At 40.9% G+C, this 22,141-nt stretch overlaps 1 protein-coding gene across 1 annotated transcript; it reads left to right on the top strand.

Moving 5' to 3' along the window:
- The first annotated feature begins 6,095 nt into the window (after positions 1-6,095).
- On the top strand, positions 6,096-6,506 carry pmchl (pro-melanin-concentrating hormone, like). Its single transcript, XM_028418283.1, has one exon. The coding sequence runs from the start codon at positions 6,096-6,098 to the stop codon at positions 6,504-6,506; it is 411 nt and encodes a 136-aa protein (XP_028274084.1).
- The last annotated feature ends 15,635 nt before the right edge of the window (positions 6,507-22,141 follow it).

Here is a 22,141-nt window from a genome sequence, read left to right as displayed (position 1 = left end):
AAAGGTATACCTTGCCTGTCACCACGGTAACAGCCCTGCCTGTATCCCTGGTAACCTGAATGGTTATCAACTGCCCATAACTGCAGCTCTCTCTGTCCCCCTCCTAATGCGTTTCCAATGTAAAAACACCATCTAAACAACTTCTGTTTTTGTCCAAACCGAAGCCTTCAGAAGACCTCAAAAACCACTCCAAATATGAGAGCCTGGCGTGTGGAAACGATTCGGAATTAGAAAATTCTGAATACAAGTTTGATAGAGCAGCATCTAATGAGCGTTTAAGACTAAAATGGAGTCTGTAGTGGGAAATTTGTAGGAGGAGATACATTTGGCAGATTACCCTCGTTAAAGGGCTCTCTCATAGACTTCAATGTTAAAAATTACACCGAAATATTTGAAAAACTATAATTTCTTGAAAAAAACTTGAAGTTGATTCTAAAATGATTGATGAGGTCCTCATCATACTGGAGGTTGAAGGAGACAATCACCCTCGCATTCCTCTGGCTGATCACAGAAGCAGATCTTCCTGTCTCCAGGAGACCACTGTGGCTGAAAGCTTTGTCCCTGGAGACACAATTACAGGGAGCAAACATGACACTTCTGTCATTTGATCACTTGGCAAAAAGTCTTTACTTCCATCTGCTGATTGATCCGTCCAATCATCCCCTAGAGTTACATCCATCCACAGGCAGAGGTGTACCTATCTGTGGTCTTATAATTTTTCCTGTACTCAACTCTGACTTTTATTATACTGCATGAGACATAAGGTGTCTGAACTTTCTTCCAAATCAAGAAATATGTATATCTTTTCTCTCTCCTTGTTAAATCACTTGTTTATTGAGAATCCCCATTTATTCATATCAGTGCAGTCCCTGCTGATTTTTAACACGGAGTGCTTGTTACTGTGGATATGAACCGCAGAAACAAACCACAGTCTGTTGCTGAGAAACAGGCATAAGGAGTTTTTTTTTTCTGTCAGACAGCCAGAGTGTCTGGAACGGGTCTACCTCCTTAGCACGGAGCACAGTCAGAAAGCAAATCAATGTTTTACGACCGCTTCACTGTCAAACTGCACCTCGTCATGGCATGCAAACTAACAAGCATCCACCCATTATTTTATAGTGGACGGTGATTACATTGGCATTATATGGACTGTAAGAAAAAAGAAGACAGTCCTGAAAAGAGCACTTTGGTTTATTTCTTCATATATATCTGTGTGTGTGTAGCCACTCCACACATACATACATAGGGGAAAATTACAATAGACCATAGACATATAAGACACATTTACTTGAGATGTGAAACATTTCATTCATGTCATCTCACTGCTCAATTTATTTGGGGTCGCCACCATTTTTGGGGGTTACCAGGGAAACAAGTCTCAGCTCAAAACAGCAGCATCACATCTGTGGATGTTTTTCTGTGAGATTGGGCTGCAAAAAAATAAAAACAAACAAACAAAAAAAATTCTAAACAGAAATACTAGATTTTTTTCCCTTTATGAAGGATTTTATAGCTTAGAATGAAGCTTATAAGTTTCCACATTAGCTAAAGATGAAATCAGAGCAGCAGAATGACAGCATCAGGAGCTTTTCCATGTAAAGTGCGTGTAAAGGCTTACAGCATCATTCCCCCCACCGCTGCATTAACATTGCGGCTCATGTGTGGTCACTGATGTGAGATCTTAGTTCCATCCGACCGCTGCAAAAGCTGCAGAGAGAAGAGAGGTTCTTCGCAGTTTTGTTTCACTCTCTCTAACACACACAGAGCACCAACATTGCTATTTTTGCACCACATTGTGATTACATGTTGACTGGCCATCACCATGGCTACCAGCATCTCTGCAGATGTATCGATGAACATGTTGGTCTGTTTTTCTTCTCCCGGCATTCAGCTCCGGCTCTGTTAGACTCCACTTTCTGTAGGGGATTTTTTTTTTTTAGACTTGTAGCCAAATCAGTCTGAGACCCTGCACCCCTTCGACTTTCATCTTCCCCTGCAGTCACATCCTGACCTACAGACAAACTCGCAACCTCTGAAGGTGTGAGTATCCGAGCCTCGACTAAAAAAAAAAAAAAAAAAAAAAAAAAAAAACAGCAATATTTGGGCTTTCATCTTCACCTCTAGGTGTGTTCGGACTCACAGTATGATATCGTTATCATCTTCGGGGGTACCTTCACCCCTGGTCAAAAGCCTTTTAATGAAATATTTTAATTGAAAACAACATTAAATGCACCTCTTTGTACTGCAGCAGACATATGCACACACTCACAGAGCGCAGTGCTCATGTCACTACTAACCGTTGGTGAACAAATCAATCCTCCGCGGGCATGAAAGTAAAAAGCAAGATCCGTAATTGATACAAGCTGTATTGGAGATGACTTAATACCTTTAATAATACAATATAAATCATCTGATCAGTGTTTCAGGATTCCTGTCAGTCTCACATCATTCCATTCTTCTTTACAACATTTCTTCAGTTCATGTAGGTTTTGGGGTATTCAAAGCCCTCTTATGGCCTTGCCACAGCATTTTAATTAGATGGCGGTCTGGGCTTTGACTACAGATCATTCAAAAACCTTGATTCTTTTTATTTTTCAGCTATTCTGGTGTAGGATGGCTGAATTAATTAATGCAATGTAATGCTTTTCACTTGTGAATAATCTTTCTCACTGTAGAACATTGAACTCCAAACAGTTTGAAATGTGCAGCAACAATTGCTTCTCTAACACCATTGTTTATGTCTTTCTCTCTGGTCATTGTGTTAACACACACCTGAATGTTCCAGAGCAGCAAACTGCCAAAATGTCTGTTTTTATAGAGGTCTGTGCACCTGCTGATGATCAATTCATCAAGGACTGATCATCAGCAGCACCTGCTGCAGCTCAACTACTTAAATCCTATGGAAGCAGTGGGTGGTAGTCTGTACCTTGCAGACAGTAAGGTGTAGTCATTAGCTAAAGCTGTTGGTCAAAGTGTGAAGACAGCTATAAAAAGTAAAAACCCAAATATTTTTACAAACATGAGCAGAGATGGATTGAACATTTTTTTCTCTCCTGTCAGCCAAAATAATGACCATGCCCTTTTCCAAAGTCTGCAAAGATGGATTTTGATATAACACATAAGAAATTGAGCAAATATACAATGTTAGCTCGCAGACACAAATCAGTTCAAGTTTTCACAAAATAAATATTAAATGTTCAAAAAGAAACCAAGCCTGCCTATACACTGCATTGCACAGCAGTTAACACAATCCCATTCTGTCTCCACACACACAATACTAACTCCTCAACATTATACAAACACTTGTATGTCTCAGATCATGTCAAGTGTTTCTGCTGTGTTTATTGTATTTATTGTCACTTCTTCTTAAGTGAAGTGACATTTTTCAAAGAAAAAAAATAGAAAAAGTGAATTAACAAACACAATGTCTCCCTCTGAAGTGTTGCTAAGAGTAATAAAGTCTGCCTGACCTCTCCTGCCTTGGTTTAAAAGCATGAGTCTACAGTCGCCTATCTGAGAGCAGTCAATTGCAAACAGAACTTCCTGCCCCTGTTAGGGAAGTCCTCCGTGTATGTTGCGGTGCAGAAATCCTTAACCTGTCTGCGAGCAAAGGAAAGCTGAGATTTAAATTGGTCAGACCTCAGAAGCGCCTGGCGGGAAGGTACCGTGTTGGAATTTCAACAACATAATTCGATTTGTGCCTGTTAATACATTGGACTCTGTCAGATCTGTGTCCTGTATTTACCTAGCTGGAATAACACTCCAGCCATGTGCCGCGTGGCCCATTATAATAAAGAGAAGTGCTGCTGCTGCTGCGTGCCCGAGTGGGCTGGTTGTGATGTGAGAGCCACCACTGTCTGTCTACAGTGCACGGTTATACTAACTGAGCCAAGGCCTTGTGTTTTGGCTGGCGCCCATAAGTGTAGTCAGCTGGTCAGCACATCTTGCTTTCAGAGATCCTTTTTTGACGACTGTCTGCGGAATACCTTCAGCACATGGCTCATTGACACCCGAGGGCAAACATGGAAAATGTTCCCTGCCTCTGCTTTTACAGGAATGTGTGTGTGGGGGGACTTATTGGCTTATTCTATTAGGGCACAGAACAAAGTGTCTGCTCCTGCACATGCGGTGGTTTGCACACATTTTATATGCCATTCACAACAGCTGGGACTTGGACTTTAAGGCACCAGACCATATATATTTATTTACATTGGCAATGTTTCTTTGCCTTTAGACTGTTCTGGACTTTAATACTTGGCTATTAAATTAGCTGCTGAAACTACTTATGAAGCTCTAAGCACAAGTTCAATCAGGAAGACTGTTCTCTTCATCACTGATTAAAGCACGACTAATCTCATCGGCTTCTCCGCATGTACTTCCCCCCTTTTTTGACAAGAAATCACATCAGGGTCTAAAACGCCAAAGCACATTCTAATTTGTTGTACTGTACTGCAATAAATGTACTATTGTTTAGTCACCTGAGTTTCTCCTGATTGAACTACAGTTAGCCATGAAGCTCACTTTGCATTAAGGAAGCTATTTTGTTAGCAGTTAGTCCGAGTTAGCTCGAAGACCGCGCCGATGCAGGTGGGCTGATGTTATTCCAAATATGGTCACTCTCTGGCTCCAATATGTCAAGATGGCAATCAGGAAGTAAACAAATCGACATCACAATGACCCCGTGCAAACTGTTATATAAAGGTGTGTGATCTCACTCTTTTTTTTAATTATGCAGAATAAACTAGAACACTTTACCTCCACAAAACCCAGGGCACATCTAAAAAAAAATATTCTCAGTAACAAAATATATGACGTCACCCAAAGGTTGCTCAAGAGCTGTTTTGAGTCTCTGTGGGAGGCCATGATGCCATGTTGGCAGCATCACAGTCAGCCTAAACTCCAAATTACAGGCAAAGAGGTGGAGTGCGAGTGGGGCTAATGCAGGCAGGCAGTGGTGGAACCAGGAAGCTGCACCTGTCTGTCAATCAAAGTGGTCACGCCCACAATCATGTATAATTTTAATAAATATATAATAAAATTGAATTTAAGGTTAAAATTAAGATTGAGGTTGAGATTAAGATTAGGATTAACTTCAAGAAGATAGGTGTCACAAAAAGGGAATTTAGTGAGTGTGGCTGAGGGTTTATTTCTGCTGTGAAGTTGAACATTTTGTGTGGTGTATGGGGATCGACTCACTTTTGAAACCTGCCCCTGGAGGTTGCAGTAAGAACTGCAACTTTAGACACTTCATTACAGGCTTCGAGTCCCAAAGGTTGCCGCTTGGCTGCAAATTATATCAATAAATTCCTTCCACCACAATACCAATACAGTGCATTCCAAAGATCTTTGTTGAGGGACAAGTTTTTCCACACAGCATATGGCACAAATCTCTCCAAATCACTAAATTTGTCAACACGTTTGATCCATCTCAAATGTCACCTGCATAAATTATATCAACCCATTTCATATGGATCTTCTGCAGGTCCCATCTGGCAACCATAATTAGGCATGGTTGTAATTGCGTTGCTGTCCGGCAAGAGATCAAAACAAGCCTCCTCTACCTCAGGGCCTCAGGAGCTGATCTCCTCCAAAAGGAAGAAAAACATTCTTGCACGACAAAGAGCTGCTGCCACGAAGACACAAACACTTCAAGAATCATCTGCCTTTGTTGCAATAATCCAAGGTTATATCCAATTATTGCGCATCATTGCAACAACACCACAACAGCACAAGAGCTCTGTGGGTGGGTAATCCATCCTTGTTGTTTTAAAGGGCAGTCATTTTGGATTAATGGTATACTTAGATGTCACCTATTCAAAGAATCCCTACTGTTTCATCGTCAAGTGTCCAATATGAGCTACCATGCTGGTGATTTTAATTAACTTTATGTCAAAACAACACACTTGAACACTGCAAGAGTTGTACCCAACTGTCTTTGAATGCTTATGGCTAATTTCCTGAACCCAACAGGAGAAGCTCCAACGTGGCCAGTTGAGCGTGTCTGAAATGGTATAAAAACCTGTGATTTGAAATCAGTGTGAGACAGACTTCTAGAGAGACATCCAAGCACCGAAGCCTCCAAGAAGACCTTCATCATGCGACAATCTCTCCTGTCCTTCATCTTCGCTTCTGCACTCTTATTCCAGTGCTACACGTTGTCATTGGCTGTACCCATGGGCAAGAGCGAGGACCTTGGGTCCTTGGAGCAGGATGCTTTCACCTCGCTGCTGAGCGACGACAGCGAGAACGGCTTCGGCGACGCAGAGTCGCCCGCTGTGACCAAAACCAAAGGGCCGAGGCTTATCGTCATCGCGGCCGATCCGAGCCTGTGGAGGGACCTGCGGGTGATGCACAATGGGCTGTCCTTCTACAAGCGGAGAGCCGACGACAACGGCCAGATCGTGGATCACAAAGAAGTGGGACAGGACCTCAGCATCCCCATCCTGAGGAGGGACACCATGAGGTGCATGGTGGGACGGGTGTACCGACCTTGCTGGGAGGTCTAGGACAGTATCGCTCTACTTCTCGAGGCACCCAAAATCCTATACTATCTCAAAAGAGTTGTAAAATAATCCAGACATATGTGTATCTATATTTAAATTATTGCAGATGTGAGAAAAATAAATTAAATTCTGCCTTAAGTCTGTATGTTTTGAGAATGATTCTTTTACTGAGCGCTGTTAGCTATATGCTGTGTTCAGTGTTTATGCAACATCTTAACCAGATAGGTGACAGATTAATAAAGTAAAGCCTCATTTCCAGGACAAATACTTGTTTATTGGCACCAGCTCCAACTGGCAGTGATGTGTTGTTTTTCCACTGCAGGATCAGCCTTGCAATGTAATTGGTCCCTTCAGTTTTTGTATTTCAAGGATCATTCAAATGGCTCTTGTAACAATAACAGTTGTTGTTTAGGTTTTTTTTGGAAGCTTTGTAGGTTTAATTCAACTAGAACATCTGTGTGAGGCGCTTTGATAACTCACTGGGAATTGCTGAATTGCGGCAGCTCCTTTAGCTTTCTTCTAAAATTACATACAGACTTCCACAAAAGAGTCGTTGCATCAGATCCTGTGTACTGGTAAATGACCGCTGTCTTACGCACATGTACTGGAGGCTGGATGCCTGCAGGACAAAGGCGAGTTCTCGGAAAATTTGTAGCTCATCAAACTGCGAGAATCAAGGTGTAATAATGCCAAAGAATTAGGTTTAAGTAATAGTGGAAGTGTTACCAGTATATGCTATAAACTGTGCATATGATATATAAACATAAGGAGAATGTTTTATTAGGACCCGAGGATCACGTGTAATGCATAGCTGAAAGTTAAACTAACCTTTTTCCATTCGTTTCTTTTATAGCAACATTAGCCTGCAGCTAACACTATGTCCCGATCAGCTAGGCAAAGTAGTGTTGACTGAGAAATCGGTTCAGTATTTTGGCAAAGCTGCAACACCACTCTGAGCTAATTTACAGGCTGTACCATCCAAGCCAGCAGGTTCATTCAAAGTGCCCCACTCTTACTGTGTCTGTGCTCTCTTTACACAGTAAGTCTAAATGGCATCATCATTGTAACATTGTTTTGTTTGGCTTGATTGACAGATAATGCTATGGCACATTTCAGCAACAATGCAACCAAACAGCTAGTGGTGTCAGGGGGGCAGGGACATGAACCCCATGATCGGATGAAGTCGGGTAATATATGATTATATATGAATAGAAGAGTGAGAAAGGGAGAGAGAGTAAGAGCGAGTGATGTTCAGTTTAGATCAACTGTACCAAAACTGTGTGACTTAATTCTATTCACAAACTACTTTATTGTTGACTGTCAAAGTGTCAAAGGCCCCGTTCACACTGGAGAAAGTCAATCCAGCTAGGGTAGGATTGAATCCGAATAGCCATTAAGCTGGATACGTTCAGACCTATTTTCAAATATGGCTTTCACACACATGGTCCACGCTCAACCCGGCTTGTTTGTTGTCCTCCAAACCGCTATGTGGCGCCTCGTAATATACAGAGTCCATTCAGTGTCGCTTGTTATTTCGTTTTTTTTTTGGTTCAAAAAGTAGTTTATTCCTTTGTAGCCCTGTCGAAAATACACTCGGGGCAAAGCTGTCGTGGTTCAACGGTTGTTTACATACGGCTTTTGTACGAGACCCAAACACTCTCCCTGTGAACCCGGAAGTATCACGTCGCTAGCAGGATTTTCTAGGCTCATTTGCGTTCAGACCTGAGCCAGATGTAAGCCAATCTGGCTAGATCCACCTCTGAGAGGTGGATTGAAATCAATCAGAATATATCCAGATACGGCCCGAATCCCGCTCTAGCCGGATCGATTTCCCCAGTGTGAATGGGGTCAAAGTGGCTCAGAACATTCCTCACAAAATACAGTGAGTCAGCAGAAGGAGGATGTGTTTCTGGGAATGTCTGTACCTTTCTGGTATTCAAACATAAGCTTCTGGTTGGAAAAACACTTAGGCAGGGAGACGTCAGCACATATCCAGCACAAGAAAAAAAAAATGTCATACTTGAGTGATGGGTTACTATTTATAAAACCGTGGTACTTTAAACACTATAATAAACCATCTTATAAAGTCAAAGCCCTTAAATCCCATAATTATTAAAAAAAAAAGAAAACTGATTTGTTCTCTTTGGAGACCGAGACGAATCGGTACATCAGGACCACGCAGAACAAACGATCACAACAAACTCTAAATGATGCTGAAAACCTCCTTAGGCCTGGTGAAAACCAGACATATTAATGGGGCAGTCTGCATGAGATTTATCTAATGTTTTGAGAGACAAAGAACAATCCAAACAGTAGAAAGAAAGCAAGAAAGACAAGTCAGCGAGGTCCTCAGGCCCATTGTTTAATGTGACGAAAACACTGTTTAATTTCATATTCTTTTAATTTCCAGCAGATAAAATAAATAAATAAATGATCACCGTGTATGTGTTCAACAAACACTATGACATCATACTCAATATCTTTGGCTCTTTTAAAATTATAACAAATTACGTGGGGAGACTTTTTTTTTTTTTATACCTCATAAGAGTAACGCAATCCAGATAAAGGCTTTATGGGAAAGGTATTGTTGGTTTACAGATAACTGTGGGGAGCAACATCTGGAAACTATAAACACAAAGCTCTGCAAAACAGTAGTTGGTTATATATGTGTGTGTGTGTGTGTGTGTTTTTTTTTTAAATTTTAATTTAACATACAAGATAGAGATCTTTCTCAGGGAAGTGTGACGGAATGATTTACTCATGACTATGGTTAGCAATACCAGCGTTGTTGTTTTATTGCTTGGTCTAAAGCGTTTCTGATCGTTGCTGTAATATATATATATATATATATATATATATATATATATATATTTCATTTCTGTTTACTGCGTTCTTACAACCAGGTTCATAAATATATGAAATATCATACATATTTGGCTTCTGTTTATCACTGCATAGGATAGGAAATTTTGAACAAAGACAGGACTTCCTTTATTCATTCAAGTGTGGCATTAACCATTCAGAAATTCTTAGCGTTTTCACACACACACATACACACAGAGAGAGAGAGAGAGAGAAAAAAAAAACCTTGTTTAGCAGTCTTTTTGAGAACATTCATTGACATTGCATTCGTAGCACCCTTATGCATCACAATACCGTAAATGCTAATGCTAAACTAAAAAAAAGGAAAAACCACTATAATATATGTGTATATATATATATATATATATTTATATATATATTATGGTGGCTCATTTATAATAGAATCTATTTATAATAGAACCTATGAAACTAAAACAATAATTACAAACATAAGAGCTTTTTTTAATGCCTGGATGAAAATTCTTTGCCTGAAATCTGGAAGTTTACAATGGACAAACACTCAGAGCCACCTCCAGGACTTCTATCTGCTTGATGGGAGTCACAGAGTAACGAGAGAACAGGACACACCTGGACGTGCCATTTGTTTCCCACACCTCTGTCCAAAAATTAAATTAAACTTAGTTTTTTTTCCCCTGCAGAAAGTCTTATTGAATGTTACATTTCAAATTCAATGTGTACAGAGGCCTAAACACATCCCATTCCAATACTGATAAACCTGACTGCAGTTAGTAACATGAAAGCTTGACCTCCATGAATGTTAAGACCTCTTGGTCTGATTGTGTCCATACTACAGTTTAAAGTTACTCTGATTATGACATTACTGCAACACAAGCCTTCATTTTAACCATTAATTATTGAAAGCGTCCCGCAGAGTTTTTGTTTTAGCCTACGCTTCATATAATAAGCGCCGGGCCTGCTACAGTTTAATCGAGGGATTAAAAAGCACTTTGTATCCTCTGCAGGCAGGCGATGTAAAGCTTTCTTCCCTTGCCTCGTCGTTTCTTTTGGAAGAACGGCACTATTAATAGCTGGGGGAAACAGCAGGAGAAAGGTTAGCTATCCATTGAAACTGTCTTGGACTTCATTATCAAAGGGTGTCAAGCACAGCATGGCTGTCTGCAACATGCCACACGCACAGAACCTGGAACAATTCCATTTAGGACAGAAGCGTCTGGACTCTTACACTAAAGAGAACGGCGGGGTTAAAGACACTTCTTGAGTGGGGGATTGAACATTTATCAGAATAGACCCACACAATGCTGCAGTTTATTACGAGGCTAAATTTAATGAAATAGGAGAAAGCCGAGTGATTCCTGGTAGGATAACATAGCGTATTTATCAGGATTATAAGAGATCAAAGTAAGGTGGCACCAAAACCACTCAACCAAAAGTGTTGACATGATGGAACCCAGAACATTTTCCACGGCTCACAAAACACAGGATGGAAAGTGGGTGCCGGTCTGGCTAGTTTACACTACAGACAGTAATCCCACAAACACTGATCCAGACAGTCAAACCAGAGGCTGTCGAGCCACATGCACAGCACATGCACAGCATGCCTTTATTTTAGGCACAGAGTCTTATCTTATATGTTCACAAAAAAAATGTATGTAAGACGTCATGCTGTGTTGTTTAGAGTTTGGGGTGAAGGAGGACCCAAAAAAATATAGACAAGTCAAAGCTGAATAGTTCAATAAATAAATAAATAAATAAATATAATTTAAAAAAATCAAATATAATCAAATATTTAAAAAGTTGAACAAAAAACCAAAAATAATAAATAAAATAACATAAAAATCAGGGGTAAAACACAGATTGGCAGCATAGACCAACCGACAAAGAGGAGCACAGGACATAAATACACAAAGACACAGTAACAAGACGCAGGTGAGAACAATCAGGGCAGGCAATCAACATGGAGGGAAACACAAGAGGAAGGAACTGAAACTACACACACACACACACACAAAGACACAAGACTTTTCTAAATAACAAAAAAAGGAAATAAATAGAAAACAAGAAAGTAAATAAAGCAGAAATAACAAAAAACTTAATTCAGCACTGTAGAGCAGCATCACTTTTATTTATAGTACTGAAAAAAACATTTTACATGTAAATTCTTTAAAAAACAGTGGAAAGTGTTTGGATTGTTGAGCGTATTTGCAGCAAACTAAAAGAGAAAAATAATAATCATTGCGTCAACAACACCTTTTAAATCATCAGTCCCTGATGTCGCTCTCCTGCTGCTCTGTGGTATATCTTCCCATCACTGTGGTTGAGCATGGATGGGTTTTTAACATGCTAATATTTTGGACAGAGCTGCGGCAGGCTAAAAGGCCGCCTGCAATTGTCTGGAATGACTGAAACAGCTGACGCAGTGAAAGGAGGTGAACACATGAAGGCTAATTATAGCAGGAAGGCCGAGTCATCTGTCTATGGTTTCTCCACATTTTTTTGTTTGTTCAACAGCGCTCGCTTTGCACAGTTTACAACAAATGGCGTTCGCCCTCACTGGGGTACCTCTGGGGAAAAAAAAGAAGAACATCTGGAACCCATTTTTTTTTTTTTTTGGCAAAGTGATTATTCTGTCTGGGCTGTCAAGATAGAAATCTCTGCATTGTTTTACCAAATTGCAGCTGCAGCATTTCTGATTTATTTATGCCTCTGAGATATTTTGTTCAGATTACTGGTGGAGTTTATCGTGACTGAGACACTTAGATCTGACATGAACAGTTCCTACAGGTTTCTTATGTTTGACTCGAGTTAAGTCGGCTATCTTGATGAAGATGAAAAGATACATTGTCTGACTTTTGACAGCAGTAATGTAGGAATTAGAGATGAAAATAAATGGAGAAGGATAGAGCATTAAAATGTTAAGACATCAGGATAAGGAAAACCATGTGCTCAGACACACACAAAAACTTAAATAAATAACATTATTGTAATGGTTAAAGCACCAAATGTGCTCTGTGTTTCACAATAAATATCTGCAATATGAGATTTTTTTTTTTTGGCCAAACCTAACCAAGTGTTTTTGTACCCAAATCTATTTTTTTTCTAAGTGTCTGGAATTGATAACAATCAGCCTCACAAAAAAATGTGTTTCCACATGGAAATCAAGCAATTGTAGATGAAAATGTGTGTGTATTAGACAAAACATTCCACCATCACCCATTAGGTCCAAAATGTAGTTAATGATCGACGCATGGTCACTGTGGAAAATCTGTGCAGAGCTTTTTCTATTATTATTAGTATTGATCCCTGAAGAGGAAGTACGGGAGAAGGGAGAGAGGAGAGAGGACAGGGGTCAGACGGACCACAGAGACTCAGAGGGAGGAAGGGAGGGACAGTGGAGTGGGGGTGTTGGGGAGTGATTTATGGATCTTATATCATGTCCAGTATATATATATATATATATGTTAATAATAATAATAATAATAATAAAGCAGAATAATACATGTTGCTTTAATAAATCAGGCTCAGATATTCCACACTGAATAAGAGATTTTAGCAGGTTTTATAGCATCCATTTTTTTAAAACTGAACATCTGCCTTTACCATCTGTCTCCAGCCACAACCATTACTTTTAACTGACTGATTTATTACATTAAGTGCAATGACAATGGCTGCCTCAATGTGAGTGAAACCTGATATTTAAATTTAATTCGGTCAGTTCTTCGTCCCATAATGTGATCAGCGGTCAAACGATTACATGACATCTGGCGCCGAAGGGCTCTCCGATGTCCAGTGCTAATTGAATTCCTCTCAGTTACTTTAAATAATCAGTGTAACAGCTCAACAAGTAACACTAGCTGTTAGTCATCAGATACAATTGAACAATGTTCTGGTAGTTTACATCCCGCACAGGATGCATTTGAACAATATTTTTAGGACGCCATAAGACAGGATAACATTAGCTACGGCTTAACATGTAATAAAAGAACGTTTTTTGTTCAACTTGACTTTTTTTTTTATCTAAAGTTATGCTTCATCGCGACAGCTGTCTCTGGTTGCCATGGTAATTATGATGAGAGAAGTGAAGTGATGCTGTCATTAAAGCACAGAGGCCACAGAGCTCAGACTAAATAAAGTGTCTTCAGCTGCTGTTTCACCCCTAGAGAGAGGGGCAGGGTGTTCCACAGTCTGGGGGCCAAAGCCTGAAATGACTGGTCTCCTGGGTTTTATGATGAGTTTTAGGGATCTTAAGGAGGTTCTGGTGTGAGGATCAAAGACTGCGGCCAGAGGAGTAACATACAAGCATAAAAGCATGTCTGTGACCAGAACCAGAGACCCTAGCCATCATGGTGCCCTATCATGGGGGCGAGACTATCCTCTATAGAGGAAATTTCTCATCTGGAGACACAAGAGGTTCTTATCGTTAAGTTACAGACAGTTAACAGCTAGCTTTTAATTCAACAGCATAAGGAAACAGTAAAAAGAAAAAAAGTACCTTTGAGATTACCATGACAACAAATTAACAACAAATTATGTATTTTGTTACCAAAGGTTTTGGGGTCTAACCTATCAACCTATTACACTAACATACAGTGATCGGCACTGACAGGTGAAGAGAATAATGAGGATTGTCTGGTTACCATGGCACCGAGGATCTCTAAAACTGCAGCTCTTCTGTGGCTTGCAGTGTTCAGGGTGCCAGTGCTGGTTGTATGACATTATAGCTGATCTCTGTGTGTACATATAAGGCATATTAGCACAATTTAAAAAAACAAACAAAAAAAAACATGATTGGATGGATTTTAAACTGGGAAATGAGACTGTCGCAGCGGCAATGTAGAGGCATTTAGCATACAATATTATAAATCAAAAAGATAGGAAAATATAAATATAACAAATAAAGAGCGAACATATAACCAAATATATACAAAAATCAGGTTATTGAATATTAAAAATATTTCTACACTTAACAAAAGCTACTATGTGATTATGTATAAAATATTTAACTGAAGGTGGGCTTTATTAAGAAAAAAAAATGAAATGAAAAACAAAGGCAAAGACAAAGGACAAACTAAAGAGTTAAAAACATAACCAAACAAACCAACTGGACAGAAAAGACAGAAAATATACAAAGACGAGACACAGGTGAAAACACTCAGGGTGGGGAAGATAATCAAGAGGAAGTAAAACAAACAGACACACAAAGCAAAAAGACCTTTCAAAATAAAACAGGAAACTAAGGACATAAGAAATAAAAGCATAATAAACTCAAAACCAAAAAGGGAAAAAAACACTAAAATAGCCCTTTACAAACACAACTATCTAAAAGCAGGGATCCTGACACTGTCACAGAGCTGCTGGTCCTCATGCCAACACTGATGAAATATCACCGTCCTTGTTTTCTGGATGAATTCACTGACGTCCTCTTCGGGCACCTAAGTGTGTTGGGATGCAGAGTCTGAATCGCCACCACCTGAGCCTGAGCCACCACTTAATTCACACTCTTGTGTCTTATTCAAGAGCACTTTGATACATGGCCAAAAAAGGGACCAGAGATTAAATCATCAAGACGCTCTCCCTCAACCTCAACCATTCCACACTGATATGAATGCAATCTAAAATTTACTTAAATTACATTAGCATGTCCTGTATTATTATTTATGTTTTCATAAAAATAAAATGGCCTAATTTTGTACACAGATTAATGGTATTCGGGGTGACAAATTTACAGCTTTATACCATTAAATCTATCATTACATATGGCTGGCAGAGATTCTGACAAATTTATTAAACATGGTAATAAAAGTCACATTTTTACATGTGTGGCCCCTGAAAATTAGGGGCCCTAACATTTAATGAGGCCCTCCTGAGTCGGAGGTACTCCAGCCTTCCTCCATCCTCCCTGCTTCAGGGTTCCAAGCAATGGCAAAGCAGATGTTAGCCTGTGCCAGTGACTTAAAGACCCTTCCAGGCCTCATGAAGATCATTGCCCAGAGGGCGAGAGACAGAGAGAGTGACAGGGGGAAAAGAATGAGAGAGAGTGAGAGAGAGAGATGACTCTTGGCACCTTGGTTGCTTTTCGTCTCTATTGGCTTTATTGCTGACGGTGTTGATTTTTTTTTTCACTGTGTTTTAGTGTTTTTGCTGTGTGTGTGTGTACTGCGAGTTGAACTTCCCAGAAATGAGACAGAGGCAGAGCGGCGGGAGAGCGGGAACACGTCACACTACGGTAAAATGGAACACGGCGCGTTTCATGTGCTTTAAAAGTTTAGCGGCAGGGCAATAGCTTTTATTTTTTGACATCATTGAACAAGTCATGTTTATTTTCATTGCCTCTCACAAGGGTTCCTTCAGTTCAGACATGTAGGCGTTCAGTGGAAATACATTTTAACGGCCTCATCAATACATGCCAGCATGGGAACAGGACAGCAAGTCCTCATTTTCCTAGATAAAACAAGCTAATGATTCTATACATATACAATAGAAAAACATTCCATACAGGCATCGTCTAATGGTGATGTTGACTTTCAGATAGCTGTCAGCTCCTGAATTCTCTTGTGCTTTACTGGCAGACTGAAGGAAACTACCGGTTCTGAGGCAGATAGAGCATAATCTCTGCAATCACTGACAACAATCCATCAAGCAAAGCATGAGCAATTCAAGTACAGCGGATTATAGAGTATTACACATGCAGACTCACATTTTCTCAGTTTTTCTTTGGTGTTGGACAGAAGGATTCTTGTCACCTTATTATGTAAGGTTTGTTTATTTCTCCCAATCATCTTTAGTCCTTGTTCCCATCATCAATTTTCAAGCAAACTGGCAAACATAGTCAGCTACATGCTGTTTCGGATGTTGTGTGATGGAAAAAAAGGATCCAAGAGCAGAGCTCCAAGTTCAGGTGTTTTTATTTTTACAACAACAAAAGGGCATCCACTAGGGAGACAGAGAAGAAACTAGTCTTAGGGTCAGGGGCTCAGAGGACTGCAGAGCGAACTGGAGGGCAACCAGGGCTGAGTGAATCCTGAGGAAGAAAAAGGGTATTAAACACAAGCTAAAGGCTTTTCATGCTAACGCGTAGGCGTACTGAAGAACTGGCGACGAGTGGAGGAGAGTGAGGTACTTAAAAGGTAGCTGGCAGGATGAGTAGAGAATGGAATACAGGTGTGTCCACTGAGCCCAGTGCTCAATCCAGCAGACACTGCAGCCTCAACAAGCGGTGTTATGAATTTTTGCACTTAGTGCCCTCTACAGGTTGAAATCCATGAACAAGGTTGTGAATTTTTCTATTGACGGGTTTCCTGTTCCAAAAGATGTAGCCAACATCCATCCATCTCTTGAACCTGCGTTGTTTGGTTGTACAGGGTTACAGGGGCTGGGGGCTGGTGCTGAACCTGGTATATACAGGCGAGCCCAGCCAAAATCAAACCAGGTACCTTCTTGCCACCCCACATAGTTGACATCATCAACCTATTTCTCCCTTTGTCTTCTGTTCAAAACAGGTGGTCAAACATTGTAGAGTATTGGTAAGAGCAACAGACAAGACCCAAACGCACAACTTAGGGTCTCAGGCAAAACAAACCATGGGGGTAAGGCAAAAATACAGGACAGAGAAGACAAGGGTTAAAAAACACTAATGAAACAAGCTGGAATGCGAAGCACAAGGAGGATCTAGCAGGAGGTGAGGGGAAGACGAAGACTAAATACATGAGGTGGAGGGAGAGACACAGGTGTAACACATTAGGGTGGGGCAGGTAATCAACAGCAGGAGGGGGCAGGGGGTGGGGGGTGGGGTCAAAACACCTGAGAAGTGAGTACTACAAAATAAAACAGGAAGTAAGAAAACATGACTTTATATAGAAGACCTGACAGTATTGGAGCTTTGTGCGTGTGTCAATGAGGATTTAGGGGTCCTGTGACTGATTTAGTAATTGATTTTGTAGCAATATGCTTAAGTGGTGTTGTTTAAAGACAAAAAACATCTAAAAACATTCTTTGAAAAAAAAAAAATCCTCTCATCCCTGCAGATTACCTGAGATTAGCCATTCTGAAGACAGAAATTGACTAATGGGTTGCCCTTCCATCCATCTGTACTTCCAATGTTTTCACACAGCTCATTTTTCATTCCTCTTTTCCCTCAGAAGTCATCAGTCATCATGAACTGTGATTACATAAGCTTGTAGTCACGGAGACACGTGCACACGGCATTCACAGCCTTCCCCTTTGACCACCAGGGTCTTCTGGTGTGAAGTGACCGGCGGAGGCAGAGCACTCGTCGCCTCACACGTGCTCTTCCGGTGAAGCTCTGGTCCTGCACAGCTGACACATCATTCAGTCCCAGGTGTCCTTGTCTGGCTCCATAGGGCACGGTGACATCATCGCACCCGCCTCCCCCCTTGCTCTCTCTAATGGAGGCGTGGAGCTGGTGAAGGGGCCTTGTGAATAATTTAGGAGCTCTGGTGCACTTTATAACCTGGCCTGCAAGGCTAGCCGGGACATTCACCCTAAGTGCATTAGTATAATAGTCAGGGAGGAAACTAGCCTATATTGACTAATATAATCAATATCTGTGCCTGTGTACAATATCGGGTCCCTGGAGGTTCCTTGTCTGTGCAAGATGATGGTCCAAACTAGCAGAAAACACACACACACACACAAAAAAACATGACCTGCTTTGGGAAAATTGGTTTAACATGGATTCTCAATGAAATAATGAGCAGATGTGGTCTGGATACAAACGGTAGGTTACGGTCTCATTCATCCATTCATTTCTTGACAATGCTGAGTGAGAAGCCATCTGTAACAATGAGAGAAGCGTTGTGTCCTCAGATGCCGCTCGTTATGTTTCTGAGGCAACCACGTTTAAGAAGGGAAGAGCTCAATAATGTCCGTTTTTGAAAGGAGAGTGGCAAATAGCGTCATTATTCAAGGATTCTTTGAATGAGATGGGGGTCCTCGGAAATGTTTGCTCAGAGGAGAGATCACCTTCATGGGGTGAAATCTGAAAAAAGGAAAAAAATGATTTTATTTTACTTTACCAAAGTGCTTACTCAGCAATGTGTACACAGAAATGAACAATGCTTGTACCTCCATGCAGGAACAGTTCTAATAATAAAAACTGATACAAAGGAAAATGGGTTTAAAGCATGTCTTTATGTGTGTTTACGGTGAACATCACCCCTTATACAAAGCAAACAGATGGTCACATCATCGCCTGCAGGGCCAGGACTTGGCATGGGTTTATGTAGCTTATGATATAGTATGGCCAAGGGGCTAATGTGCATCCATTCAAAGACCACCAGAAGAGGTGAAGGAGTGGGTGTTGGCGATAACTTTGCTCTTTAGCTTTCACCCAGCAAGTCAGTGTTTGTAGGCTAGCCAGCCAATTCTTTTTCTGGTCTCTGTGGATTGGTGTTACCAGGGGAACAGCACCAACAGATGAACGATAAAATGCATCTGGATGAATTTGGATAGACACGCAATTAATCAGAGAAAAGAAGCATGTGATGCAAAAATGGCATGACAACCAGACTAGTATGAACAGTAGGTATACAGTGCAGTGTAAAGTACTTGGCTAGGTTTAGGAAAATGTCATGGTTTGGGCTGCTGTGGCTGACATTGTCGGCTACCGTGGTGACAAGCCGAAACGCTTGCCATGCACTATGTATACATGACCACAAGGTGGTACATGGACGGCGGTTGTTTTGAGGTGTGGACATTTCTGGTGCCATCAACAGTAAGAAGAACATTATTTATCTTGGAAATGGGACTAGAGCAAAAGTTTAAACTTCATATTACAAAATAAAATAAAAGTTACTATGTTCAATCATTCCCACACATTGTGTTTATTTAGACTTGGTAGGATCACATAAGAGGCAACGGAGGTGCCAAGGTCCAGTGGCGGACGTTCTCTGTCAGTCTCCCCCTGTTGCATGCAGGGACAACAAAGGAAGCTGGCCAAGTGACCCCAGAGGTTGATTTACAATGTGTCAGCAGGAGCAGCAGCGTGTCTCCATCCCATCCTCCTCCTCCTCCATCCCCTCCTCCTCCTCCATCCCATCCTCCTCCTCCTCCTCAGCACACTCCATGTTTATCACAGACCTTTTCCAGCCAGCCTGACTCACCAGGTCGGATTACACGTAGATACCAGGAGACACCTTTAAAAAGCGTTCACGTCACTTTAAATTAAAGAAAGGAATGCTGCCAGTTACTTTATGTGGAAAAGAAAATCTCAGCGTCTACAACAACTTCATTTTTGGTTCTTTTCAGGATTTTTACGACATAGACGTTAAAACTAATCATCAACACAGAAAATCTTTAAAAAAAAAAAACAACATTACATGGCTCATAAACCAGCCCGTTACCCTTGTCATCACTGAGAGCAATAATACATTAAGTAAAAAAAAACCTAATCAAGGGACCCGGTGCTAGAATCGTACGCCATCTAGTTCTCATTATTACTGATCTCCTAAAAATGTAAAACACACAAACACTGGCACAGGTCCCTGTAAGTGAAACAGTGTAGTAACATAACTTTTGATAATAACTGTGCGTGGCAACATTAACTTAACGAGCCTGGAGTGGGTATTTTGTTGTTCAGTGATGTTAGGGTAAACACAGAGAGACAAAGCACTGGAAATATGAAGTTTAATCAAGATGTTCTGTACTTGACCACTGGTGAGGTTAGCAAGCTGTATTTTATGAGCCAGATAAGCTGGAAGGAAAATCTCAGAAAGGAATGTTCACGGCACAGAGAGAGAGAGAGAGAGAGAGAAATCATGTTAGTTTACCATGTGGAATAATGCTTTGAAGAGCGCAAAATTAGAATTTCATCATAATCTAATGTCCCAGTTGTAGCTGTGTTTACCACCGCATGGATCCCCGGGCCTAAGAAGCTTTCGAGGAACATCGAGTTGCGTTTCCATCAAAAGTATAAGAGTGTATCAATTTCACAATAAAAGCTCCACTATTATGCAATGACTGTATTTTTTTTAAAGGCTGGCAAAACCACATGGAAGATTAAGGGCTTTTACCCCGAGTTGTTTTCCCACATGGGAGTATTATTATTTTGTTTGTTTAAAAGAAATCAGATAATTTGCCTTATCGTCTTCTGTAGACCGCAGTGGAAATTAGAAAGGCTTGAGAAAGTTCCTGGACATTATTCTCTAGAACTGCCTTCTCACAATTCCTTTCTCTTTTTTTTCCTTTACTCTTTCCAAGCATCTATTTTCCTTAACCCACTTTGTCATACAGAGACGGGAGCCTATCCCAGCTGTCAGTGGGCCCTTGTTGGTGACCATCCACCAGTTAGAACGCTTGCAACTTCGCCTTAAATTGACAACCTAACTTTTTCTATGACATCATCTGATTTGTTTCTAACCAACATCATGCACCATCATTATCCACAGTCCCATTTTCAACATGGAAGCTCCCCTCTGACCTCAGTGGATCCTCATGTAAGACACTAACCAAGAACTCGCTGTGGAAAAAAGCTGACAGCTAACATCCGAAAATCATCGCCTCTCTGCAACCACACCGCTCTGATCTGCTCGCAGGGGCCAAAAATAATCTCTGAGAAGCTGAAACAAGATAATAACTTATTCTCTCTTTCCCCCCGGGGCAGCATCACTCGCCAAGACACGCATGTAATAAAGTTTTGGCTTTGTGCAGCGGCTTTATTTCATATAGTTTGACTTAATTTGCACGCTTGTGTGTATCCATGCTGCTATGTTGGTACAGGGGTTTCTTGTTCTTTGACACACAAACATACCGCTCTGTCAAACAATGCCACGTCTTAGGGAATTAAAAGGCACGGGTCTTTAAACGAGCATTCAACCTCTCCATCATGACGAGAAGATGACTTCCTACACACCATTCAGGCTGTACTGCTTTTTTTCAACCCAGGTGTGGAAATACTTTTCACACCTGGCTCAATAGACTCCACTGTTCAAGTCCACAAAGGGAGCCTTTCTTTGCTCGGGGCGACATTGAGCGTCAAAGGTCAGTAAAGTTCAGGAAACATGTGATTTTTATTTTTTTTCACTTGAAAATCTATAAATTGTGAAAATGAATGCTCCTGTGTTTATTTGTGCTTCTCTCCTCTCTCAAGTCCAGAGGCCACGTTCTGCATGCCAGCCGCCAACCTATTAGCACCCCACAGAAACCCTAACAGTGTTGCTACAAGGGGCTGGCTGTTTGTTTGACTTTGTCATTATTCCAACTGAGACACGCAGACTTTTTTAGCGGATGAGAGAGGTAAAGAATGGGCATTGACTCAGGGCTTTGAAGGGTGCACTTGTTAAACTGCTGGCCATCCAGGACGATGTTTAGACTGGGGAGAGGGTGTTCCAAACTTTTGACTCTCGTCTTGGGACGATCCGCTCACGGGGTGAGATCTGAACGCTGCTGAAACACAGACAGGCCCGAGGCCAAGCTTTGAATTCTTTCTGGACCTCAATGCTGAATCGCAAATTGCATTTTTACTGGAGAGAGTTTGAATAAACATGGAAAAGGACAGAAACATTTGGACTTTAAGGACACTGTGGGTGCATTTACAGTGCTCAAACTGTCAAAGGGTGTGTGTTGAATGTCACTGGAGACTGAGACACCTAAGTTAATTTAAAATGTATGTGTCCTTATAGTTAATGCTGGCTTTTATTTGCACACATAGGTCATCCATCACAAAGGGTGGGATGTCAAAACCAGATTTGCACATGGCCCCAAGCCTGCGGGTGTTAAATGTATTCACTATGTAAATGGGCATCGTGTGCATGTTGGTCTGTTTTTAATTTGTAAAGGTG

The sequence above is a fragment of the Parambassis ranga genome, chromosome 12, assembly GCF_900634625.1.
Source record: "Parambassis ranga chromosome 12, fParRan2.1, whole genome shotgun sequence".
NCBI classification, from domain to species: Eukaryota; Metazoa; Chordata; class Actinopteri; family Ambassidae; genus Parambassis; species Parambassis ranga.
Note: the sequence above shows the minus strand (reverse complement) of the source record. Positions and strands in the feature narration are given on the sequence as shown.